This window comes from Rhineura floridana, chromosome 6 (assembly GCF_030035675.1).
Source record: "Rhineura floridana isolate rRhiFlo1 chromosome 6, rRhiFlo1.hap2, whole genome shotgun sequence".
NCBI classification, from domain to species: domain Eukaryota; kingdom Metazoa; phylum Chordata; class Lepidosauria; order Squamata; family Rhineuridae; genus Rhineura; species Rhineura floridana.
Genome location: NC_084485.1, coordinates 108157098 through 108184526, shown reverse-complemented (window position 1 = coordinate 108184526; position 27429 = coordinate 108157098). Strand labels below are relative to the sequence as shown.

The 27429-nt window shown below is 41.9% G+C and overlaps 1 protein-coding gene across 1 annotated transcript in view; it reads left to right on the top strand.

The window, feature by feature from the left end:
- Positions 1-26205, top strand: part of ERICH3 (glutamate rich 3) — an 89431-nt gene extending 63226 nt beyond the window's left edge. Inside the window, exons 12-14 of the mRNA XM_061630643.1 lie at positions 14164-14568; positions 17688-17819; positions 23819-26205. Of these exons, the coding sequence (XP_061486627.1) occupies positions 14164-14568; positions 17688-17819; positions 23819-26205 (2924 nt within the window). The remainder of the gene's footprint in view (positions 1-14163; positions 14569-17687; positions 17820-23818) is intronic.
- Positions 26206-27429: the final 1224 nt, after the last annotated feature.

Genomic DNA, 27429 nt, shown 5'->3' with positions numbered 1-27429 from the left:
CATGTGGATGGGGCAACCCACCTGTCCATTGCATCATACTATTATGGTCATATCATACTATCATGGTCAACAAGTAGGTTGCCCCTCCCACCTGTCAAAATCCTGACATTGGAGGTTGAAAGGGGGAGCATGGGAAAGGGCTTTCCCATGCTCCCCACATTTCTCCTTTGCATCTTCAGTGTCGAAGGAGTAGCATAGGGAGGATCACAAAGCCCTTTGTGAATCTCCCCCCCCTCTCCTTTGGACTCCTGATGTCAGAGGTGAAAAGGAGCTATGCAGGGCAGCTCCAAAGAGCAGTGCTGGGAGGGAGAAGTGGTTTCCATTGAAAGGAAACCAGCCACTTCCCTCTCCTTGAACAAGGGGCGCTTCTACTGCTCATCAGCTGATGGGCAGTTGAGAGCACCCTTTGTTCTGGCAAATGAACAATTGAGAGCCGACTTTAAGCTCCCAGTTGTTCATTTGAAGGCCCACCCATATCCGGCTCACACCTGATGTCATGTATTATGTCAGGTATGGGGCAGGTGGGTGTGGCTTCTGCCAAATGGCCTGGCAGACTAGGTTTAGCTCACAGGCCAGAGGTTCCCTACTCCTACTTTAGACTTTAGCTTTCTCCCTAACACTCATGATTGTATGTAATGGGATTTTCCCTCCTGCTGAGGAGCATATAAACATTCTAGCCCCCATGTGGATTCTGAAGTGGCATAGTTTAGAAACGTGTGTCTTGTTAGGCTGATGATGATATATTTATTTTTTGTCTCTGAGTCCCATGTTGCATATTTGCTGTCCCTCTTCTGACCCTTTGAAACTACGAGAGACCACTGGTTTGTGGCCAGTTTACGCAGCAGTTGCTGAGAGTGATATAGCAGGCTTTTACAGTTGTTCATAAATAGCAAAGAGAATGAATGTCCACTGTGCTAGTTCTGCACCACTGAAGAGTATCTGTGAAATTCTGCTCACAGTTCCAAAGTGCTAACAGAGTAATTCCATGTCACCCACCCCATATCCCACTCTGTATATGAAGAAAAAGAAGAGGGGGGAGGAAGAAGAGAGTGCAACAATCTTGAGCCATTAACTTAGACTGTTTGATATATCTGTTGACTTGATTTGTGTAACATAGCCCAGTTGTTGCTGATTAGAATCTTTTGGATTCTTTTATTTCTTGGGCCAGTTTTTTCAGCAAGAAACAAAACAAGCTTTAGTCTCCAGTGTGTTATTCCATGCTGGAGGATGTGTTTTGGACAATCAGTTCTAAGTAGATATCCCTACTTGCTTTAGTCTCTAGGAAAAACAGTGGAAATTAGGGACACATTCTTAAAACATTAACTAGGAGCATATTTCTCTCTTTCCCCCCTTATCTGGGCTTTATTGCCTGCAGCTTCCAGCCAATCAAGATATAAGGAAGCTCAGATACCACATAGTGGTGCCTTAAGAGACATGAAAGTAGCAGTTTTCTTGATGCCTTAAGATGGCTAGAAGAGGCATTTCCCATTTTCTTAATATGAGGATGACTAGAATAAAAGGTTGTGTGCAGTGTTTTTTAAAAAAGTATTTTATTGATTTTCCCCTACTTTTTTCCTTAAATTATATAGCCATGAGAGTGGCTGTATACTATAGTCAGCATGGATTTTTTGCATTCTGCAATGTTAAATTGAAAATACCCCCATGCCATTCTGATGCTTCCCATAGGCACATTTTAAAACAAAACCTTACAAAACTTACAGTCCTGAACTCAGAAACACTTGCTTAACAACCCTCTCAATTTTCATGGTGATACACAAAACAGTCAGAGAGAATCGAGAGTTCAAAGTATAAAAAGAGAGAAAAAACCCAGAGCCCTTTTGGACTTTTTTCTCAGAGTTCTCATAATCTGTTGACATTATTAAAAATCAGCCATGTTCAAAGTACCTGTAATCTTATTATTGACCTTGCCCCATACTCTGACCTTCATCTTCTTCAGTTTAATTTTTTTAAAAATGCCTGGTTGATTTTTAATTAATTTAAGAAATTTAACATTGAACTCAATGATGATGTCGGGCATGCTCAGTAAGAACCAACTGTCAGTGTTCTAAAAGCCAGACTCACAGCTGTTTGGCGTGCCTAATCGGGGCCACACCCACACCCGACCTTTATTTAACTTTAGACAGTCATGGCTTCCCCCAAAGAATCCTGGGAAGCATAGTTTGTGAAGGGTGCTGAGAGGAGACTCCTATTCCCCTGAGAGAGCTCCGGTGGCCAGAGTGCTTTAACAGTCAGCCACTCTGATTGAAGCTCTGTGAGGGGAACAGGGCCTCTCCTAGCAACTCTCAGCACCTTTCACTAATTATACTTCCCAGGATTCTTTGAGAGAAGCCATGACTGTCCAAAGTGAATTAAAGGCCTGGTGTGGATGTGGCCAGGGACAGCTTTGGTTTAAATTTAGGTGGGAGTCTACATGCGCCTGATGTAGAATAAAAAGGTGGAGAAAACCCTGAAAAACAATGAAACTGTTCACAATGTTTTCCTTTTGGAAAGGAAAGGGGCTTGCCCAGTGCCCACCCATCCAATCTCCTTCCCCCTCCCCCTCCTGCCCTCCTTCTCTCCCGCACCCCTCTCCCATGTCAGTTTCACCTATCCTAAGTATCATTGTACAGGAGTAAATCCCACTGAACTCAAAAAGCATGCAAATGATCAAACCTGTCCTCCCCTCCTCCGTCCTCCTATCCCTTCCTTCTTGCCCCTTCCCTCCCCCATCCTTCACCCCTCCCTTCCCCTCCTCCATCCCCTTCCAATCCCCTCCTTCCCCCTCCCCCATGGTGTTTTACCTATCCCAGGACTATGACTGAGAGCCAGTGTGGTGTAGTGGTTAAGGTGCTGGACTATGACCTGGGAGACCAGGGTTCAATTCCCCACAGAGCCATGAAGCTGACTGGGTGACCTTGGGCCAGTCATTGCCTCTCAGCCTCAGAGGAAGGCAATGGTATACCCCCTCTGAAAACCACTTACCATGAAAACCCTATTTGTAGGGTCGCCATAAGTTGGAATCGACTTGAAGGCAGCCCATTTCATTTTGAGGCATGATTGCACAGGAGTAAATCCCATTGAACTCAATAAGCATGCAAATGATCAAACCTTCCCTTCCCTCCTCCTTCCTTCATCTCTTCCAATCCCCTCCTTCCCCCTCTGCCTTCTTCTCCTCCCCTCTCCCCTCCCCCCCTTCCTCTTTCCCTGTCCTTTCTCCCTCCTCCTCCCTCATGGTCAGTTTTAACTATCCTAGCCATGATTGCATAGGAGTAAATCCCATTGAACTTAATAAGCATACAAATGATCGAACCTGCCTTCCCCCTCCTTCCCCTTTCCTCTCCCTTCCTCCTCCCTTCTTCCTCTCCTCTCCTCTTCCTTCTTCCTCCTCCCCTGCACACTCCAGGCCCCCTCCTCCCTGGTCAGTTTTACCTATCCTAAGCATGATCGCACAGGAGTAAATCACACTGAACTCAATAAACATGTAAATGATCAGCCTGCCTTCCTCATCTCCCTCCTCATTTCCTCCTCCTGCCTGCTGCCATCCCCCTCCCCCCTCCCCTTCCCCTGTGGTCAGTTTCACCTTTCCTAAGCATGATTGCACAGGAGTAAATCCTAAGGAGTAAGCAGGAGAAAGACTTATCGAATTCTGTGAAGCCAATGATTTGTTTCTTGCCAACACATTTTTTGAGCAACCAAAAAGATGACTGTACCCATGGACATCATCAGATGGTCAATATAGGAATCAAATTGATTATATAATTGGAAACAGAAGATACAGAAGTTCCATACTTTCTGCAAAAACAAGACCAGGAGCAGACTGCAGTACAGATCATGAACTGATCGTATCGAAAATCAGAGCAAAGCTAAAGAACAACAACAACGCATTCATAATGCCAAAATACAATTTAAATAACATCCCCAAAGAATATAAAGATCAAATAAGGAACAGGTTTGAGGCTTTAAACTTAGCTGTCAGAGAACCAGAAGAACTACGGACTGAAGTCAGGGACATTATCAGGGAAGAATGCAAAAAGACAATACCTCTTGTTAAAAAGAGAGAAAGACCTCAATGGATGACTGAAGAAACTCTTAAAGAGAGAAGGAAAGCAAAAGCAAAAGGAGATAGAAACACGGTCAGAACCCTAAATGTAACTATACAATGACTAGTACGTAGGGACAAAGAAAACTATTACAATAGTTATTGCATAGAAATAGAAAAGGACAACAAAATGGGAAGAACAAGAGCCCTATTCCAAAAGATTAGAGAAATGAAAGGGAAATTTAAACCAAGAGAAGGGATGTTGAATAATCAACAGGGGAACACACTGACTGACCGAGATGAAATAAAAGGAAGATGGAAGCAATACACTGAAGAACTCTATAAAAGAGATGCAAGGATGGTTCCGTTGTCATGGACAGATCACTACCTGGTTGGGTTTAGACTCACTGGGACTCAGAGACTCTGCAGGGGTGGGGGACCGATTAGAATGGTCCATCCCAAGAGGCTGATGGATCCGGATGTCTTCCTGATGGCTCTTGGAGATTTCCCTGTTGCCTTGGCAGGCGGTCCTGTCGAAGCCCTGATTGATCTTTGGAATAGAGAAATGAACAGGGCGGTGGACACGATCGCTCCCGAGCGTCCCCTCTTTCGGAGTGGAGCCAAACCGGCTCCATGGTTCTCCAAGGAGCTGGTGGTGATGAAACGTGTCAGACGGGGACTAGAGCGACGTTGGTGGAAAACTCGGAGCGAATCTGACCGATCTCGGGCTAGAACCTACTTGAAGGCCTACTCCGAGGCAGTACAGGCTAAGAAGAAATCTTTCTTCTCGGCCTCCATTGCATCTGCTGAGAGCCGTCCAGTGGAACTGTTTCGAGTGGTTAGGGGGCTTTTAACTACTAGCCCCCGTGAAGGTAATTCTGACCACTCAGCAGTCCGCTGTCAAGAATTTGCATGGCACTTTGCAGACAAAGTCGCTCAGATTCGCTGTGATTTGGACGCTAAAATTGACACAGTCTCTGAGGATGTAACTTCGGCGCCTGTTTGTCCAATTAAAATGGATTCTTTTCAACTTGTTCTACCCGAGGATGTGGACAAGATCCTTGGAGCAGCACGTGCCACTACGTGTGTATTGGACCCTTGCCCTTCCTGGCTCATTAGAAGTACCAGAGGGGGACTGGTCGATTGGATCAGGGGAATAGTTAATGCCTCTCTACAACAAGGCAGAATTCCATCATGCTTAAAGGAGGCAGTTATAAGACCACTGCTGAAAAAGCCCTCCCTTGATCCCTCTTTATTGGGCAACTACCAGCAACTACCAATATTCCATTTTTAAGCAAGATAATAGAACGTGTGGTGGTCACCCAACTCCAGAGATTCCTGGATGATACGGATTATCTAGATCCATTTCAATCTGGTTTCAGACCTGGCTATGGGACAGAGACGGCTTTGGTCGCCTTGGTGGATGACCTACGCAGAGAACTGGACGGGGGGAGTGTGTCTCTGCTGGTTCTACTAGACCTTTCAGCGGCTTTCGATACCATCGATCATGGTATCCTTCTGGGCCACCTTGCTGAGATGGGACTTGGGGGCACTGTTTTACAGTGGCTCCAGTCCTTCCTGGAGGATCGAACCCAGAAGGTGGTACTGGGGGACTCCTGCTTGACCCCTTGGCCATTGACCTATGGGGTCCCTCAGGGTTCTGTTTTGTCCCCCATGTTATTTAACATCTACATGAAACCGCTGGGAGAGGTTGTCCGGGGTTTTGGTGTTCGGTGCCATCAGTATGCTGATGACACTCAACTCTATTTCTCTTTTCCACCTGAAGCCAAGGAAGCCGTACAGACCCTAAACCAGTGCCTGGCATCAGTGATGGACTGGATGAGGGTAAACAAGTTGAGATTAAATCCTGACAAAACAGAGGTACTCCTGGTCAGTCGGAGGCCGGATCAGGGAATAGGGGTTCAACCGGTACTGGATGGGGTCGCACTCCCCCTGAAGTCTCAGGTTCGCAGTTTGGGTGTACTCCTGGACTCAGCTTTGAATTTGGAGGCCCAGATTGCTGCAGTATCCAGGAGCGCATTTGCCCAATTAAAACTGGTGCGCCAGCTGCGCCCGTTCCTGGACCTGCCTGATCTGACCATGCCTTGGTTACATCCCGTTTAGACTATTGTAACGCGCTCTACGTGGGGCTGCCTTTGAAGACTGTTCGGAAACTTAAATTGGTACAAAGAGCTGCAGCCAGAGTACTAACTGGGGCTGGTTACAGGGACCATACAACTCCCCTGTTACAACAGCTCCACTGGCTGCCAATTTGTTTCCGGTCACAATTCAAAGTGCTGGTTTTGACCTACAAAGCCCTATACGGCTCAGGTCCAGACTATTTGACAGATCATATCTCCCTACATGAACCTGCCCGGGATTTGAGATCTTTAGGTGAGGCCCTTCTTGTGTTCCCTACACCTTCGCAAGCACATTTGACGTGGACACGAGATAGGGCCTTTTCGGTGGTCGCCCCAAGGTTGTGGAACTCCCTCCCGAGTGAGGTACGATCAGCTCCCTCCTTGCCGTCTTTTCGGCGACAAGTAAAGACTGTTTTATTTCAGCGGGCATTTGGGACAGAGAACGACCAGGATTAATGTCTTATAGGCTTGGTGATCATATTATATAATTTTATTATTTTAAATTGTTTGCTGTTTTAACTTTTATCTTATAGTTTTTAATGTTCCCTTATAGTTTAATTCTTTTTTAATAATATACTCTGTATGTTTTAATGATGTTGTTTTTAGTTGTAAGCCGCTCTGAGTCCTATTGGAAAAGGGCGGGGTAAAAATAAAGTTTTATTATTATTATTATTATTAAGGATGACAGATTCATTCACGGAGGAACCGTATGATGAAGAACCAGAAATTTTAGAATGTGAGGTGAAAGCTGCTCTTAAAATTCTTGGAAGAAACAAATCAACAGGAATAGACGGAATACCAATAGAGTTGCTACAAGCTACTGAGACTGAATCTGTCCAAAATTTGATAAAAATTTGTCAAGAAATACGGAAAACTAAACAATGGCCCACAGACTGGAAGCATTCAATATATATCCCAATTTCAAAGAAAGGGAATCCCAGAGAATGCAGTAATTATCGAACTATTGCCTTAATATCCCATGCACGTAAAGTAATGCTCAAGATTCTACAACAAAGGCTCTTACCATATATGGAGCGAGAAATGCCAGACGTCCAAGCTGGATTTAGAAAGGGAAGAGGTACCAGAGATCATATCGCAAACATACGTTGGATAATGGAACAGAGCAAGGAATTTCAGAAGAAAATCACCCTGTGCTTTATAGACTACAGCAAAGCCTTTGACTGTGTACATCTTGAAAAAACTATGGAATGCTTTAAAATAAATGGGGCTGCCACAGCATCTGATTGTCCTGATGCGCAAACCTATACTCTGGACAAGAGGCTACTGTAAGGACAGAATATGGAGAAACCAACTGGTTCCCCATCGGAAAGGGTGTGAGACAGGGGTGTATTTTATCACCCTATTTGTTTAATCTGTACGCAGAACATATCATACGGACAGCGGGATTGGACCAAGATGAAGGAGGTGTGAAAATTGGAGGGCAAAACATCAATAATTTAAGATATGCAGATGATACCATACTCTTAGCAGAAACCAGTAATGATTTGAAATGAATGCTGATGAAAGTTAAAGAGGAATGCACAAAAGCAGGACTACAGCTGGATGTCAATAAGACTAAAGTAATGACAACAGAAGATTTATGTAACTTTACAGTTGACAATGAGGACATTGAACTTGTCAATGATTATCAATACCTCGGCACAGTCATTAACCAAAATGGAGACAATAGTCAAGAAATCAGAACAAGGCTAGGACTGGGGAGGGCAGCTGTGAGAGAACCAGAAAAGGTCCTCAAATGCAATGATGTGTCACTGAACACCAAAGTCAGGATCATTCAGAACATGGTATTTCCGATCTCTATGTATGGATGTGAAAGTTGGACAGTGAAAAAAGCTGATAAGAGAAAAATCAACTCATTTGAAATGTGGTGCGGGAGGAGAGCTTTGCACATACCATGGACTGCGAAAAAGACAAATAATTGGGTGTTAGAACAAATTAAACCAGAACTGTCACTAGAAGCTAAAATGATGGAACTGAGGTTATCATACTTTGGACACCTAATGAGAAGACAGGATTCACTAGAAAAGTGAATAATGCTGGGAAAAACAGCAGGGAGTAGAAAAAGAGGAAGGCCAAACAAGAGATGGATTGATTCCATAAAGGAAGCCACAGACCTGAATTTACAAGTTCTGAACAGGGTGATTCATGACAGATGCTCTTGGAGGTTGCTGATTCATAGGGTCACCATAATTCGTAATTGACTTGAAGGCACATAACAACAACAAAAAATCCTACTGAACTCAATAAGCATGCAAATGATCAATCCATTTTCAACAAACTTGCACAGGAACCCATTTCTTACCTTCCAGATTAAAAAGCAAAGAAATTCACAAATAGGCAAAAAAACCCTTGCGGTTTAAGAACGTACCAACAGATATTTTTATCAAACTTTAAAAAGCAGGGAAATTGGGCAGCAATAGTGAATGCACCAGGGGATCAAGAGACTTGATCTCCTCTCTGAGATATTGGACTGCCCTACAAATTTGTAAAAATGGAAACACAAGTTGGGTTGGTTTTTCACAGTCCAATCCACTTCCTGTGTAGCTTGGAAGAATTTGGTGACGTGTGCCTCTGAGCATATGGTGAGTGGTGGCAACACCTGCAATCAGCCCAAATGACAGAAACAAGAGATGTGCTGTGCTGATCTTATTTTAGCAGGGAGGAAGCAACATTATTAAGACAGTTGATATAGTTCAGACAGTCATTTTAAATATGCTTGATTTACTTTGCAATTTTAGTCAAGGTTCCTATAATAAATCATTTTCTTTTGTTTCTGTTTCTGTGAATATGTGAAGTACAATAACACTTTGCAAAACTAAAAAAAAAAAAGCTCCCAAAACTTTTGTGGAATAATGACACTGACTGTTCTGCATAATAGTTTCCAATGGACATGAGGAGTGTCTCAGTTTGCAAAAGGTAAAACAGTGGGAGGTGAAATATATTCTAGCAAAGTTCTAGGTGTGCTCTATGTTTTTAATTGACCATGCTCACCTTTCCTTAAGTGGAGTAGTTTAAGCATAGCAGGCTGAAAACATGCATCTTGGGCATGCCATGTTTGATTTTTCCAACAGCTAGAGTCATTGCTTAAGTAACAACATGTTGTATTCAGTCTGATTTTACATCACAGTGCAGTTTCAGATTCAAACAGAAATAGTGCATAAGCTCCAGTTTGAAATACAAAAGGTTGTCTTCGCCATCATATGACATTGACCAATAAAAAGGCTTTGAAATTAGTAAAAATAAATTTGACACAGATTTCTAGGATGAATAATGAGAGAAATATAATTTTCTAGGTTAGATTCTCTTTAGAAACAATATTAACACAGAAAAGAAGCAAAGTAAGAACACCAGCAAACATACAAAAATGTAATTCTCCATCTTTGGAGATGGCAGGTGTTGCCACCACTCACCATATGCTCAGAGGCCCATTACCAAATTCTTCCAAGTTACACAGGAAGTGGACTGGACTGTGAAAGACCAACCCAAATTGTGTTTGCATTTTGACAAATTTGTAGGGCAGTACAATATCTCAGAGAATAGGTCAGGTCTCCTGCTCCCCCGGTGCATTCACTATAGCTGCCCAATTTCCCTGCTTTTTAAAGTTTGATAGAAATATCTGTGGGTTATAGGTACGTTCTTAAACTGCAAGGTTTTTTTGCCTATTAGTGAATATAGTATCATAGACTAAGGAAAGGAGGGAGCATGTGTGCATCTTTTGAGCCAGAGTCAGCACCTGTCATCCTTGGTCAGCCACCAGTGCCCACTCACTAATGCCTGTTGTAGTCCTTCCTTTAGAACAAATCTGGCAGGGCACCCCAAGCAGCACCAGGAAGCTGGGTCTTTGATTTTATTTTCCCAACATGCCCAAGAGTGACACAAAGAAACTTGGACAGCTCCTTGAAAGTTCAGACTAAATCCAGAGCGGAGTCACTGCACTGCTGACATTGAAGCCACCAGCCTCCACTGGGGGAGAGGTGTCTTTTTCTCTAGTGTCAATGCATCATTTGATCATTTTGGATGACTCCAGGGAAAGTGTCATTGAACGTGCATACCCAAGGAAGCATCAGAGTGTTCCCAAATTGTTGTGAATTTTAGCCTAAAAAAGTATTCACAAACTGGAAAACGAAATGTGTGGAAAACCGCTTGTGTTTTCAGGTTGGGGTATATAGTTACAGGGGATTTTGAGGGACTACAATGTACAAATTTCTTTTACTCTGTTTTTACTGAAAACTAAAATTCAAATGCTGATAAAATCCTCTATAAATAATAATGAAATGATAGTCTGGTCAGATCTGTGCACTTACTTGACAGCTTTGGCTTTCAACAGATTGTGCAGTTCTAACTGAAGGCCTAATTTCTCCAAATGTGGAGGATTTAATAGTGTCTCTAGATATATGAGAAACTGTAATCCTTATTTTTCCATGCAAAATTTTTGTGGCATAGACAGAGAACAGGTCAGAGAGACTCAATGTATGGTTTTCAAATCCTAGGAGACCATAATCGTGTGAATAAATCAGAATGACTCATTAGCTGGAAAGCAGTGGAAGCTGTTTTGGTGAGGCAAACAGCTATTTCTGTACTAGATGTTTATATTTTCAAAAAAACTGATAATATTTTAATGACCTGTATTGCTCAAAGGTCTCATGACCTTTTATACACTTCACTTGGAGATTCAAATCTAATGCAGCTTAAGGTGGCTTGGCACATTTCTCAGAAGCAATGGCAGAGAAAGCATGAATCACTCAAGCTCTCTCTTCCACCACATCCATATCTTGTGTATAGGGAGAAATAGGTCCTCCCAGATATGATAGGGCATGTTCTAGATGGATGGGCAGAATTATGCATCTCATTTGTGGGTAGGTTGTACACATTGTCCCCCTTCAGATGAGAACCTCCCTCGAGAGAAGGGAGAGGAACCATGAGACAGTCTGTCTTCTTTCACTGTTTCTTAAGAACATTAAAAGAGATATTGAAACTGAAGGTATATTTATGAATAAATTAAATTATTTAAAGCATTTCTACCAATCTGTCCATCTCAAAAGAAGGCATTCAAGGACTCCTTTCACATAGTAATACTATTAGCTGGGACCAATGACAAGCTGCCATAGATAATAAAATCTTATTACTTCCCACTGTCCAGCATGGCTTTTATTTTGTTGTAATTTTCTGATGTAGTGATTTGGATTAACTCACAGCTGTTCTGCACTGTGCAAAATAACAAAAAGGCATGGATGCCTTTTAACATTTGTATGATGCCCTTGGGAGTGGTCATCAGGAGATTTGGGGTGAGGTGCCAGGAGTACGCTGACGATACCCAGCTCTGTTTCTCTGTAACATCTGAATCGGGAGAGGCCATGCAAGCCATGGGTAAGTGCAGGCCAATAAACTGAGTCTGAATCCTAGCAAGATGGAGGAGCTGTGGGTTGGTGGTTCCCGAGTTCAGATGGACAGTTGCCTACTTTGGATGGGGTCGTACTCCCTCTGAAAGAGCAGAGCCATAGTCTGGGGGTATGCCTTAATTCATCTTTGTTGCTAGAGGCCCAGGTAACCTCAGTGCTGTTTGCCAGCTTTGGCTGGTAAGCCAGCTGCAGCCGCTTTTGGACCAGGATAGCCTGACCACTGTTGTCCATGCTCTGGTAACCTCCAAGCTGGATTACTGTAATGTGCTGTATGTAGCGCTACCCTTGAGGTTGTTCTGGAAGCTGCTGCTGATGCAAAATGTGGCAGCCAGACTGCTCACTGGGGCAGGGTATCGCCAACATGTCACCTCGCTTCTGAAAGAATTGCACTGGCTACCTATTAGCTACCGGGCTAAGTTCAAGGTTCTAGTTTTGGTGTACAAAGCCCTATACAGCTTTGGACCAGGATACCTGAAATACCATCTTATCCCTTATATACCAGCAGATTGCTACTCTCTGCAGGTGAGGGCCTCCTGCAGATGCCATCTTCTCAGGAGGTCCATTCCGCACAACATAGGAAATGGACCTTTAGGGTAGTGACACCTACCCTTTGGAATTCCCTCCTCTTAAATATTAGGCAGGCACCATCTCTGTTATCTTTTTGGCTCCTGCTGAAGACCTTCCTCTTTCAACAAGTTTTTTATGTAGAGATCTTATCCCAGTCTGTGTCTGTGTTGAAATTGCTTTTTAATATGTTTTAAACTTTCTCTCTCCTCTCTCTCTCTCTCTCTCTCTCTCTCTCTCTCTCTCTCTTCTTTCTTTCCTTCCTTCCTTCCTTCCTTCCTTCCTTCCTTCCTTCGTTTGTTCTTAATTTTTAAAGATTTTTTAAAGCTTTTAAAAAATGTTTTTAAACATGTTTCATTTTAATGTATTTTAAAGTCTGTTTTTATGACTTTTTAAAGAGTTTAGTGTTTTTGTTTGCCACCCTGGGCTCCTACTGGGAGGAACGGTGGGATATAAATGGAATAATATGTAAATAAATAAATAAATACTAAAATTATTATTTAAGGCAGCTGTCTACAAGTAGCAAGACATCAGGTACATCACCGTACCTCAAGGATTGAGGGATTTTCCACATGCCATGTGAAAACCTCTTTTCTTTTTTTAGGGCTGTGATAGCATTAAACAAAGCTCCCTGAACTATGCAGCAAATTTCTTCATGTTTGCCACTTGGCTGCCACGGGGAACAATTTCTGAATGATTTTCATGTGGTGGTTTTGTCTGCACCAGCCCTAAATGTTTCTGCTCTCACATTATTGCTTGACCAAGTGGATGGATATGAAAGCCCACCTTGGAAGTCCTAGTTGATGGAGATAGGCTTGTTGGAGGAGCTAGGCCTCTGGGCCTTTCTCTGCTTGGTAGTTAAATATATCTTCTTAAATCATCATATGAGTGATGTTCCAGTCTCCACCACTACTCACCCCCAATAATACATAAATTCAGTATTTCACATTGAGGAGCATGTTAATATTTACAAAATGTTTTAGCTGATGCTGTCCGTTTGTTAGAGTGCTGAATTTGGACTAGTTTTATTGAATTCTAGCTCTTGGTAGTTTATTGATTGACTATACACATTGATTGACTATATGTTCTTTAGCCTTGCTGCCCATCTGGAAACAGGGATTATAATGACCTCCTCACAGTTTCATTTTTTCTTATAACATAGGTTGTAAAATGCTATGCACTACAGAAGTGCAATGAAGGGATAAATGAAGCCTTGAATTTTTGTTCAAGAAAACATGTTTTACTTAATTTTTCCTTTCACAAAAAAATCACCAGGCCTGCAGAATATTCAGAACAGCACAAAATATATTAGCAGAAATTACAACTAATTATCATCAGAAGCAAGCAAGACATGAAAGGAGCTCAGAAATCAGAGCTGCATTTAATAGAAGTCAGAAGAATACAATATGTAACAGTATTGATTTTCGTTTTGTCTATAATCCATTCCATTGGATTCTGTTGTTCAGGTGAAATGTTCGGTATTTGCTAATGAATGCCCTTTGTCAAAGATTTATGGTAAATGAAATTAGGGAAGCTGCAGCATTTTTCAAAGTGATCTTGAGCGGTCCTTAGTCCGAATCCTTGCTTGAGCTTGTCTCTGATTGGGTGGTATTATCAGAAAAGGCTATATAAGTGTCAGGTCTCAGCAGGGGCCTGCCCTCAGTTCTTAGTTGCAGACACAAGGCCATAGACTAAACAGGCAAGATTAAGGCTGGAACAAGCCAGTTTGAGGAGCCAAAGATAGGGACATAATCAGCACCAAGTAGTGCTAGGCAAGGCATTCATTGTAATAAGTTGCTCAGACTGATGGGCCAGCTTTCAGGCCAGGTGTCTAGGCAGGATGCTGTTAGCTACCCAACCACCCAGAAATCTTTTTAAGAAAAGATGCTTTTACATACATGTAAAAAATGGTGCTTGAGCATTAACCAGAAGGGCTCTTAGGTTCCCCTAGCAACACTTTGCACTCCATTAAAATGATATTGTGTTTTACTGTTTATAGACCAGAAGTGTGCACGTTCCCTCTCCCCCAGCAGCACACCATACAGCACTGAAAACGACTCTGACCGTGAGGCAAGAAAGCATGGCAGTGAACAAGACAACAGTGACATACATTCAGAGTACGAAAGTGAAAGCACAAAGACCGAAAGAGAGGAAGGTCAAGAAACTGATGTGGAGGAAGAGGAAAACATGGGCGAAGTGGTCAACAAAGCAAACAGAAATGTGCCGGGCACCTTTCACAAAAACAAGACGAACCTTCGGGGCGCGAGTCCAGTCAGTGAGGAAGGTGAACTTTTAGACTTGGTAGACATGAATGTGAGGGACGACAGGGAGGAGGATATGTTAGGGCGTTTTGAAAGCAGCCGTCTAGGAGCGCAGCCCAGAAGCAGGGGACCTTATGAAGGTGGTAAGTATGGTCTGCAGTCAGAACTCTGATGAATCCATTGCATAACAAGTGTGTTGATTTGCTTGTTCTTGTGTGAATGCTGCATTTCCCAACCTGCATTTTGATGCTGGCATGTGAAACACAATATTATATGTTAGAATGGTGTGGTTTTTTGTTGTTGTTCTGCTTTACTATGTGTGCCAAATTGCTGGCAGTGTCATGTTCCAAAATGGCAATGCTATCTTACTGTGTAAAAGTACTGTAATTCCAGTGTAAGCAATTTAAATGTAAGGCTCTGGTGACCCTTTCTCATGTCTCCAGCGCTACCATTTGTGGGGCATTTTTTGACAGCTGGATTTATTACTGTCCTAGACAGAAACAGGGACAACCAAGTGAAATGGATCTTAGATCGAGCAATATGCCCAGATTTGATAGCCATCACCTCTAAAAACAGAGTTGGAGAGACTATTATGAGCACAGGGAATTCTGAAAAACAATTGTATCAAACCAAGTTAATCAGCGTACACTTGTCATAGACTCCGAGACATAATGATTCCTAAACCAAATCTTTGTGTGTTTTTATCATTTGGAGTGATGAATAGTATGACATTAGATGAAGTTTTTGTTTCCACATTTTATCATTGTGAGACAAATCTCATAGCTTTAAACTTACCAAAATGAAGCTAGGAAAACAGGAATCTGCCTTATGCTGGTCAAACTAGTTGTCCATCTTACCTAGTATTGTCTACTCTGACTAGCAATGATTCTCCAAAGATGCTTTTAAGCAGAGGTCTTTCATATCACCTGCTGTCTGATCTTTGTAACTGGATATGACAAGAATTAAATCTGGGGCCTTTAGTACACAAAGCATATGCTCTACCACTGAGCTACATCTCCTCCTCTAAAACTAGATATATTTTGTTTCTGCGGTTCATAAAATGCCTACAAGTGATTAGTATTTCCTGGATCATGTCCCTTGGAGGGAAATAAAAAAAATTAAGGTTTGCATTAATTTTTAAAACCTAGATCATGGTGAAATCATCCTAGTTGTGAATCAGTTAGTATTAATCAGTGTGCTATCCTCCGTGATGTAGACATGAAAAAGAGCCACAAGTCATACTAATAGGTTTGATTTGTATTTTTGTATGTATTCTTCTGGCAGTGAAATATACAGTGTTATTGCTTCATTTCAATAGATGTTGATGGTTTGTTACTTATTTCTTTGTGTTGTTAGATTGACTAGTTTGGCATGTGCAGATTGTTATAAACATTGGAATGGTCTGCAAACATCTTTGTGCTGGATTGCTTTTCATTGCCTTGTATTTTGTTGTATATGTAACATGGAGGAAAATTGGAAAAAAAATACAGTTCTGGATGATTATGCTGAACTATTTATAGATATTTTAGTTTTTTGAAATCTTTTCCTTCATCCATATGCCAGATTCTCAATGTGAGCAACTTCCCAATTAGACTGTTAGATGAGATGAATATTTAAGTACTGTTGAAGAATGAATTTATTAACTGCTTAACAAGTACACACATAGGATTAAGTGCTCTAATACAAAATGGAAGCATGGAGTAATCATGTGGGTTGAGTTAATAGCCTGCCACAGATTTCATCATTTCTGTTTAGCTTGGTATCATCATTTCTGTTTAGCTCAGATTTCTGAACAGGGTAATTAAACAGTTGTTTGATAGTTCTGGATTTGAATTAACATAGCATTTAACAGAGGATGTCTTCAGACTCTACTGCTCTAGTTAGAGGCACTGAAATCTTGGCCAGCCACTGAAATTATCCTTTTTTTTTTTTTAAAAAAAGTAGTTTTGCAGTCTAATATGAGTTTGGTTGATAGGGTCCATCATGATAGATCTAGGGGGAAACAAAGTAAAATAAAAAAAGTTATCAATGAGTCTTATTTCCTAGCAAGTTGCTCAAATCCAGCAAGTGAGAGCCATCCACAGAAGCAGACTTCTCTGTATATAGCTGTTGTGGGTGTGGATATCTATCTGGATGAGCATTTGCATCTACCTCTTAACACTTATCTTGACCCCACTGTCACTGGTTTCATGCACCATGACTAGAGCTGGATCGGTGTCAGTATTTGAATGTATTGCAGCATTGAGTCCCTCATTGCAATGACTGATTAGTTTAACCTACATTGCACAGCTAGAATAAAAACATCGTTGGACACCAAGCCATCTAAACTCCTTATATACGTGACTCGTAGGCAAAGGAATGCTGGGAGGGCACTGCTCCAGATTGCATTTATGAGGTGTGTATACCTAAACAGAACATGTCAGGCCTCTTTAAACACACACACACACACACACACATGCAAGAGAGGTCTGCAACTTTTAATGGTGATTTCTTTTTTTATATATGGCATTTTGGAGAGAAGAAGAAAAATCTTCTGTTTTTGTTTTGGGAATAGTGGTTGGCAAGCTAATAGGTGTGCTATATTAATAATACATATTGTGTTAAGAACCAGTGAAATGTAAATAAACTTATTACATAAGCACTGAGGTTACAATGAAAATATTAGCACAACTTTAAACTCTGTCACGGGCCTAATAAGAATGCAGTGAAAATATAGCAGAATAGGAGACATCATTTTTCATGCATTTAGGAATATCAAATGTGTGTTGATGCATGGGGATTTCCATTCAGATCTGTCCATGCATCAAGATGAGATGACGCTTGCAAGCTATTTAACTTGTTTAGAGAATTGATAGAAGCACTAGAATTCTGTTTGGAAGCTTCGTATTCAAAAATGCCCTGGGTTTATCTGCAGTAGAATAACAGCTTTTCTATTGTCTAATTATTTTGGTTGTGTGCAAATTAAAAATATTTCTGATCAAAGGTCGCTTTATGACGTGGTGGTATCTTTTTGAGGCTTGTGTGGTGTTGTTATTGTTTTGTATTGTGGAAATTCTGCTGCATGCAAGTTTAATTGCTTAAAGATGGGGTGCTGATTGCTTTTTGTATGTATTTAATGCATCCATGTGGGTGACAGTTGCTGGATTTTAATTGGCATCCTTATTTACTAGTAGAGTAACCTGTAAGCCAATATGTGTTTAGCATTTCCCCCAATTTCTCTCTTTTGCTCCCTGTTTTGTGATTGTTGTGCTATTTTTTGAAGATGGAAAATTGGTCAAAGAGAAAATCGCTGAGGCTATTGAACATGATCAGCTTTTGAGTTCTGAACCTGAACCAAGTGATTCCAGTACGGAGGATGAAGAAAACATACCTGCTGCTCAAAAGAAATATGAAGGTAAAATCAACTGATAAAGTGGGGATCAGCCTGAAGTGTCATTACCAGTTTAAATGCTGGCTGATCTTTCATTTTATACTCTCATCTTTTCCTTCTTTTAATTTTCTTCCTTCTCTAGTTGCAATTGTGTCTGAATAACTAGCGGCTAAAGTTCCTCAATAAGAGTGGCTTTTAAACTTTTTACCTCAAGGACTCATTTACCACAGAGCCCTTGCACAACAAAGAATGTTCTAGGGCATGTCTTAGGCAGGGCATTTGGCCACTTCAACCAGCATTTTGGCCAGGACTTATGGTTCTCAGTTTTGTCTTACAAGAACTATACTCAAGGACAAACCCCAGGCTCTCCTGTGGCTGTTCATTATAGGGAAATGTACATTTTAGTGGTATCCAAAGGTGCCTTTGAGAAAGGCTTGTTTGCCATTAGTCCAATACACTTCCAAGGGTCCACAGGTTATCCAGAAATGCCATTTGAAAAACATTGCTCTTAAAATGTTATACCACACAGTGACTTGTTACAGACTTTGCTAGGCTCATATAATGGCACTAGTGCCTGTTCTACAGTGCTTTAAGAATGAGATGGATGGACTGACTGACTGACTGACTGACTGACTGACTGACTGACTGACTGACTGACTGACTGATTGATTATATCAAGTGTCTAGGTCAGTTTTTGGCATCTGTCAAATCAACCTCATAGTGATCTGACATTTGGACCATGCAAGAGACTAGAGTGGCTGTGTGTGTGTCTTACAAGTGCGGGATAAAAATAAAAACATCTGACAAGTTTTCAAGCTATTTTCTATAGTGGAGGAAGTAAAACATGCTTGACTGCAACAGCAGAAGGTCTTCGACCTTTCCCATAGTGGTAAACATGATAAAAGCTGGCATTATTATAGAAAGGCAAGCTGAGAAAGAGCACCATAGCTTTTGGTCAGGGAAGTCCTGTCTCAACAACCTTTTTGAATGGTTTGAAAGTCTAAATTACATCATCACAAAAACCATACAATCACACTAAAATAACAGAATTGCAGCACACATGTGTAAAGGTGATCCACCATATGCGTATACAGGCATACCTCGCTTTAACGTTCACAATGGGACCGGAGAGTATACTTTAAGTGAAAATAAACTTCAAGTGAAGCAATTGTCTTCATTTGTACTGCATGCAATCACCACTAGATGGCAGTGGCATCATGCCAATAAAGTGTACGTTATTGCGAAGCGTGCAAACGTTAAGCGGGGTATGGGGACGTATGGAGCATGTACGTTATAGCGAGGCGACGTTAAGTGAAGTGACGTTAAACGGGGTATGCCTGTACTTCGATTTCCAGAAAGCATTTGAGGAAGGCCTTTTCAAACTGTGCACACATGTGTCAGATGCAGTGTTGCTTTTTTGTTTGTTTGTAAAAAATGAGGTGCCGGTACTCATACCTCGATGAAAGTGCTGTGAGTGTCAGCACAAAATGGTTACCACAAGCAAGCAACAAGAGAGAGATGCCAGTACTTCACACCAGTGAGTTTTACCACACACAAAAATGCAGTGGTCAGACCCTTGGTCCATGTAGCTCAGTATTGTCTGGGTTGGCTGGCAGTCTCTTTCTGGGGTTTCAGGCAAGACTCCCTCCCAGCCCCACCTGGAGAGGCCAGGGATTAAACCAGGGACCTTCCACATGCAAAGCAGATTCTCTACCACTGAGCTACAGTCCTTCCCAGTTGAGATCTCATCTCAGCTGGCTGTTACTCCCCAGGTAAAAGATGTTGGAGTAGTTGTGAATAACACCATAAAAATGTAAATACTGTGCGCAGCAGTAGTGAAACAGGCACATCCCATGTTGTTAGAAAAGAGTTTGAAAATAAAAATGTCAGTATCGTAATGCTTTCAAATGACTTATAGTTGACTGAATTTGGAATACTCTACAGTTCTGGGCATTCCATTGCAAAGCAATATTACAACTCTAGAAAAAGGTGCAGAAAAGGGCAACCAACATGATCAAGTGGTTGGAAGAGATGACTAAAACATTGGGGTTTGTTAGTTGGAAGAGAGAGAAAAAAGAATTCTAAGGCAGGGGATATGGGGTGAAAAAACATGGTTGATGTAGAAAGCAGAATTACTTGTGGTATAGACAAAGTGGATATAGAGCTTTGATAACTTTAGGAAAAAGATTAGACAGTTACATGGAGAGTAGACTGATCAACCATTATTAGCTATGAATAATAGTAGCTATGTCAGAGGCAGTGTGTTTCTGAACACCAATTGCTGGGAGCAAACTATGGGGGAGGAATGTAGTTTTCATGCTCCGTTTGTAGGCTTCTGTTGGGGTTAGTGTATGGTACAGGATCCTGGACTACCAAACAGACATTTGGTATAATCCAGCAGGGCTCTTCTTACATTTTTTTGACTCACACCCATCAGGATAGATCCCACCTTATGTCCCTTTTAGGAAGAGCAAACAACCACATGTACACACAAATGTTGCCTTTTGCTGTGGGTATCTTAGAATCATAGAATAGTAGAATTGGAAGGGGCCTATAAGGCCATTGAGTCCAGCCACCTGCTCAGTGCAGGAATCCAAATTAAAGCATACCCAACAGGTGGTTGTCCAGCTGCCTCTTGAATGCTTCCAGTGTTGGAGAGCCCACCACTTCCCTAGGTAATTGGTTCCATGTCATACTGCTCTAACAGTTAAGGAAGTTTTTCCTGATGTTCTGTCAAAATCTGGCTTCCTGTAACTTGAGCCCATTATTCCGTGTCCTGCTCTCTGGGATGATCGAGGAGATCCTGGCCCTTTGTGACAACCTTTCAAGCACTCGAAGAATGCTATCATATCTCCCCTCAGTCTTCTCAGGCCTAAATATGCCCAGCTGTTCCAGTCTTTCCTCATAGGGCTGTGTTTCCAGTCCCCTGATCATCCTCCTCTGAACCTGTTCCAGTTTGTCTGGATGCAGTACTCAAGATGAGGCCTAACCAGTGCCAGATTGAGGGGAACTGGTGGTTCACACGATTTGGAAACTATATTTCTGTTATACATCACACTGTTGGCTCATTTTCAGCTTGTGATCAACGACAATTCCAAGATCCTTCTCGCATGTAGTATTGCTGAGCCAAGTATCCCCCATCTTATAATTGTACACTTGGTTTCTTTTTCCTAGGTTTAGAACCTTGCACTTATCCCTGTTAAATTTCATTCTGTTGTTTCAGCCCAAAGCTCCAGCCTATCAAGATCATTTTGAATTTTGTTTCTGTACTCCAGGGTATTAAGCTATCCCTCTCAGTTTTTATCATCTGCACATTTTATAAGCATTCCCTGCACCTCCTCATCCAAGTCATTAATAAAAATGTTGAAGAGCACTGGACCCAGGACTCTTTAGGTACAATCCTCTAAGCTTTTTGTGAAGCCCCATTGGCTTCTTCTGCTGTCTTTTCCTTTTTTCCTTTTTGGAATTGTTTGCAATTGTGCCTTTAGAATTTCCTTTTTTGGAACTCCCACCCATCTTGGACTCCTTTTCTCATTAGGGTTGCTTGCCATGGAACCTTACATCTCATTGTTCAGAGTTCATTGAAATAGGCTTTCCTGAAGTCCTGGGTACGTGTATGGCTACTCTCAGCATTCCTTCCTTTAAAATCAAGAACTCAGGTATGGTCACTTTTCCCCAGAGTTCCTGTAACAGAATTAGCAACACATCTCCCATCATGACTAATTTAAGCTTTAATAACCCAAATCCTGCTTGAAACCTTGACCTACATATAATAGACAAACATCCACTTGATGAGACTGGTCAGAGGATAAAGAACAAAGCTGTAGATATTTCATCCTACTTCACACAAAGCTGTACAAATTTTACAGTTTCTATAAACAATTTTGTCACCCAGCAAATGGTGGTTTTCTTAGTAATACTGCTTCCTCCCCCTTGATCTTCTGACTGAATTATAACCACTTTCCAGTTCTATTCCCCCCAGATGCAGCTTTTTGATTCCAAGATTTGTCTGGTTTGATTGCATTGTTCATTGAACGTCACACATAAAGGGAAGATGGATGTCATCAGCACTTTAGCTTCTACAATTTTTGCTGCAAAGTGTTTAAATTATACAAGTCACAAGAATCCTTTCTTCTTATAGATCCCAATATAATTCTTCCTCACCCTCTTCAAATTCTATAACATTTTAGAATACAATTTACAGAACATAATTAATAATGAGCAGACTGAGTACTTGTAGAATATCTCCAACTAAAGGAAAATGGCTCCAAAATGAAAGAAAGTTAGGCTGCAACCTTACACACACTTTTCTGGTTTGGAAATTAGAAATACATAGGATTGGACTGCCAGTTTCACTTAAGCCTTACTGAAATCAATGAGAAAAGTTACTCTCAACTAATGTAAGTTTCATTAGTATCAAATGCACTTGGCACTACTAGTATACTTTTGATCAAGGTGAAGAAATTTTGATTTTTTAAAAAAAATATACAAGTCCATACCTAATACTGAATTGCGTAAGTAGGAGTTTATTTTGTGCTATAGCTGGAAAAATTACCTACATGAGTCTCATTAAAATGAAGAGGGAGCAACTGTCTTCAAGAGAAGGGAGGGGCACTTAAAGCAGCTTAATGCATTAATACAATCAGCTTTCCCTTAAAACAATAGTCTTCTTCAGGCATTCTAAAGGTGAGTTCAGTAAACATGTGAAGGGGCAGGATAACGGGGACAATAGTGCTAGCCTTGATTCCCCGGCCACCTTTTCTGTCGCTGTCATACTTTTGGAGGATGACTGTCTGAAGCAGTGAGCTTCCTGTACTCAGGGAGGGTCATCATGCATTAAGTACCCTGATTTTTTAGAATTCTGTAATGTGCAGAGAGCTTACACAAGTAGAGAAGGCCCCTCACTTTGTAAAAGTTGTCCCATTTCCACATTAATGTGTGGATTTGCTTTCTTTTAAAAATCTACATGAAAATGTATGTTTAGATATGTATTTAACAATTCATTTCTAAACATAAAACTGAAAACAGTTTTAAGACAGGAAGTGTGCTGGTACATTCAGGAAGTTTGAAAGCCAGTGGATTCCAATTTGGGGCACATGAATCTGATTCAATCATATAGGAATTTGCAAAGATCAAATTCCTTCAGCATTCTTCAGAAGGCTCAGACTATTACTTACACTGATTTCTGGAGTTATATGAGTCAATCCATAGGGAAGTGGGTAACTATTTCACTCCAGCAACAGATGGAAAGGTCCATGTTCTGCTGGATGTAAACTAATCTGCCTAAAGTATTTGGGTATTGTGTTCCCCATTCTTTTGATAGTGGAGGATCCGGAGTTGTTTTCTGAACTCTTCATTCTCACACTATAGTGTGTGTGTGTACATACCAATATTCATATGTTTGATTTGATGGCTTTCAGATGCCTTTTGTCTCAGCAATGCTATCATTCCATGACTATTCCCTTTGCGTGGAGCCATTCTGCATGATGAACTTACTGTCTGAGTTTTTATATTCCAATTTCAGTGACATACCTAATTTATTTCAGTATCCTTTTATGGACAGGACTATTGGGAAAGGAAGGGCCAGCTGACAATATTATGTTTATATGGAAGTTGCTGCTTTGAAAAAAAAATGCACAGCTAGAGGAGTAGGAGGAAACACATGGCAACTTGTTGAGCAGGTCAAAACAGGCTATAGTAGGAGGTTGTCTCACATTATTCTGCCTTGACCTCTACAGAGACATGTCGGTCCAGAAAATTAACATGTCCAGTGGAGGCAGCATCCTCCACATATCAGTCCCTCACAGGTTAATCCATGTAATCTGGACCACCGGTGGCCAGTGCATGGTCTCATCAAATGTTTCAAAACTCCTACTGAGAGAAAGGGCGGGATATAAATCTAATAAATAAATAAATAAAATGGTTGAGCCAAGATATTCTCTGCACCTTTCATAATAATGTTTTTTTAAAAAACACTGATAGAGTTATCACAATTACAACTCATGCTGTGCTTATTTTAATAGTGCCAGATGGAGCTTCCTTGGCAGAAGAATCGAGAGTGCTTGAATCACAGAAGGTTGTGGAGCAAGTGGAACAGGAGAGACAGATGGTGGGCAAGGAAAGAGCACTTGCAGAAGAGGAGCTTGCCGATGAGGAAGGCCCCAAAGAAGCAGCCTTGGAAGAAGAATTACGAGCCAAAAATGTAGCGGCTCTTACAGTTAAACAGGCAGTAAAGAATAAGCTTGCAGCAGAACTAGAGAAAGAAGGAGTAGCAGAATCAGATCTGGACAATGTAGAAAAAGTAGTAACATATAAGGAAGACATGTCATCTGAGGGACAGGCAATAGTTGAAGTAGAGGCCAAACAGCCAAAGGAAATAGCATTAGAAGATGTAACTTCTAAGGAAGGGGAGATACTGGGGAAATGCCAGTTAGAAGGGGAGGAAATGGAGAAATGGACTTTCATTGGGGAGGCATCCAAAGGAGAAGAAGGTGACACAGAAGAGGCAGCTGAGGCATCGAACATGTTGGGGACTGTAGCATTAGTGAGAGAGAAGATTATGGAAAAAGGAGCACGTGAGGCAAAGGAGGACATGAAAGAAGTGCTTAAGGCAGATCAGGCTCTGGGGGCAACATTTGCTGGAAGGAACACTGTGGGGCAAGGAGAGAAACATACGGAAGAACCTGAATCTGAAGGGAGTGCAACTTTGCAAGAGACACAAGATGAAGCAGAGACTGTGGGAAATGATACTGAAACTATGGAGGGCACATTTTTGAAGGGAGGTGTGAAGGAGGAAGACTATGTAAGGATCCACTGGGAGGATGCTTCTCTCATGGAAGCAGATCATATGCCACCAGAGTCAAAAGTGAAAGAGATAATAGATGATGAAAAAGGAGATGTTTCAGTTGTGTCAGTAGATGGTTGCAAAGGTCTCCGAGAAGAGGTTTCATCTGACATGGAGGAAATAGTCCAAGAAGTTTCAGGCACGTGGAGGGAAGAGTTCAAAAAAACATCTCTAGGAGTGAATGAGATGAAAAAAACATCTACAGAAGAAGATTCAGCACTAGAGAAACTAGAGCCTTGGCTGGGTGAATCCCTATTGGGCCGTGAGACCAAGGAGGTCATTTCAGCAACAGAAGATGAAAATCTGAAATTCCAGGGAGCAAGAGTAAGCACTGAGGAAGAGGGGTCAGCAGGAGTCAAACCAAGTTCAAAAAGAGAGGCAGAAGGAGAGGCAATACCCAACGGCATGGTGGTGAATGTCAAAGGAGCACAGGAGGAAGAGGCTCTAGTGCAAGAGGTGGATGAGGAAGGTGGAGGGACAGAAGAGATGCTGAGATCTGGAGTAGCCATCCTGAAACAAAAGTTGAGATTGGAGAAAAAAGTAGCGATAGATCATGACCCAGAAGCTATGGCATTGGCGATGGAAGGGGCAAGAAGGGAGGCAAAGGCAGAAGGAGAAGGCGGTGCTGAAGAAGCAGAGGAAGAGAGGAAAGTCACTGTTAAAAAAGGGGCAGAGGCTGAAGATACAGAGGTTACGGCATTGGTGACTGAAGAAGCAAGAAGGAAGGCAGAGGCAGAAGGAGACGTCTGTGCTGCAGAGGCAGAGAGAAAGGTAGCAGTGAAAAGAGAGGCAAAGGCTGGAGATGCAGAGGCAGAGGAAGAAGGGGTGTTTGTGGATGTGGGAGATGAGAGAGAAACAGCCCCTGGGATGACCATCGTGGGAAGGCAAAGGGTAGCTGATATGAGAGAGGCCAAGCACCTCTCTGAACTGTCCGCACAAAAGGCAGCATTAGCAGGAGGAGGAAGGGAGAGTGAAGCAAGCCTCCAAGACGAAGCAGAGAAAATGCCCAAAGAGACTACAGTGGGGAAAACACGGCTTGACCTGAAGATGAAGAAGGAAGAGGCAAGTGATGAAGAGGAGGGGGACGAGGAGGGGGACGAGGAGGAGTCCGAGACGGAAGAACCAGTGATCACACTGGCAGATGTGGAGGAAGCACTGTTGATGGGGATACAACAGTTGATTACAGAAGTATCCCGGATGAAGGAAGAAGTGGAAGAGAAGGAAGAAGAGCTCGAAGCAGAAGACTCAGCAGAGGAAATTCAAATGCCATCTCATGAAGAGGATGTTGTGAGAACAGAATTTTTTGCAGCTGTAGTAGAAAAAAAAAGCTGGGCTGCTCAGAGTGACGAAGCTGAGGAAAGAGGAACTGGAGAGCCTGTGGAAAGAGACCATATGGAGGAAAAATATGGAACCAAACACAGAAAAACAGGACAGGAGGAGTCTCCAGTTGAAAATATGGCAGGAACAGAAGCCAATCCAAGGAGTGGACAGCAGCCTGAAAGAGAGCAGCAGCTAAAGATCACTGCACAAATGATTAGCCTCAAATCTTCTCGATCATCTGACTGAGAAGAGAGGGACTAGGGATGAAGGTGAGTGTGTGGGTGTATAATGGCCTCAATCCAAAATGTTACTATAGGCCTGCCCAAGGGCTTGCAATAGCCAAGGGTGTGTCTGTCTATGTTTGAGACTTTTCTCTTTTGAATGGCAGACCACCACCACATGACATACACAAACTGCTTTTGAAAATCACCATAATTCTTTGGATCCATAGCAATAGATCTGAGCCACCTAAAGTTAAACATGTTGAACGGCACTAATTTCAACGAGGAGAGTTAAATATGTACGAAAAATCAATAGGAGTTTAAAGGTGCTTAACTTGACTTGATCATGGAATTATTATTTTTTTTATCACACATAGCTCAAATCTCTTTGGAAAGGTTTGGAGCAGCTGACACATGGTTCCTAGAGGTGGCGTTCCATCAAAACAGCTTATGGAGCCAGATCTCCGTAGGTTCTGCAGCAGAACTACTCCATTTTCCTTCAGACCACTATATTAATTGAAATGGCAACTTGGGTGTTTCAGCACAGCTATCCAAAAGACTCAGCCCAGTTCTTTAGATCAGCAAAACGCTGTACACGGTAGATCTGATGTGTTGTTATTTGTGCACCACTGCCCCAAGTAGCGTGTGTGTGCATGTGTATGGCTGCACTTAGCCAGGTTTGGTTTCCTTGGCAGATGAGATTGCTGGAGATTTTTTATAATATTTGACATTTTTTGTTTTGTCTTGTTACAAATAAACTGAGCACAGGTGGAGAAAGACAGCTTAAACACTCTTAACAGAGAAAGCCCACTACTCCATTCTCTGAACAGATCTTCAGAGAGAGGCACTCCTGCACCTCAGATGCTCTTAGCTTTCAGAGCTCTAAACTCAGCTCAGCCTTCTCTTCTTCTTTTACAAAATGACAGCTTTCTCTCCTTCACCCTGACCTTGCTTACATCATTCCATCATCCTTACCTGGGGTCAGGAAAGAGAGAGAGGGAAGGGAATGGAGAAAGATATGCTTTTCCAAAATGGCTCTCACCTTCTAGAGTTGTCTCCAGCTACTTCCTAGTTATTTGGGAATGGGAAATAGGAGAGAGAATATGCAACAATCTTTGGGAGGCTCCTGTTAAAATAAAGCATTGTGTTGATATCTCTGAGGATCTATTGCAACGAAAAGTCTGGGGTTATCATGTTCCCACTGTTTCACTTTATGAAGTCACTAGTAGCCTTGTACCCAGCGTTGCTC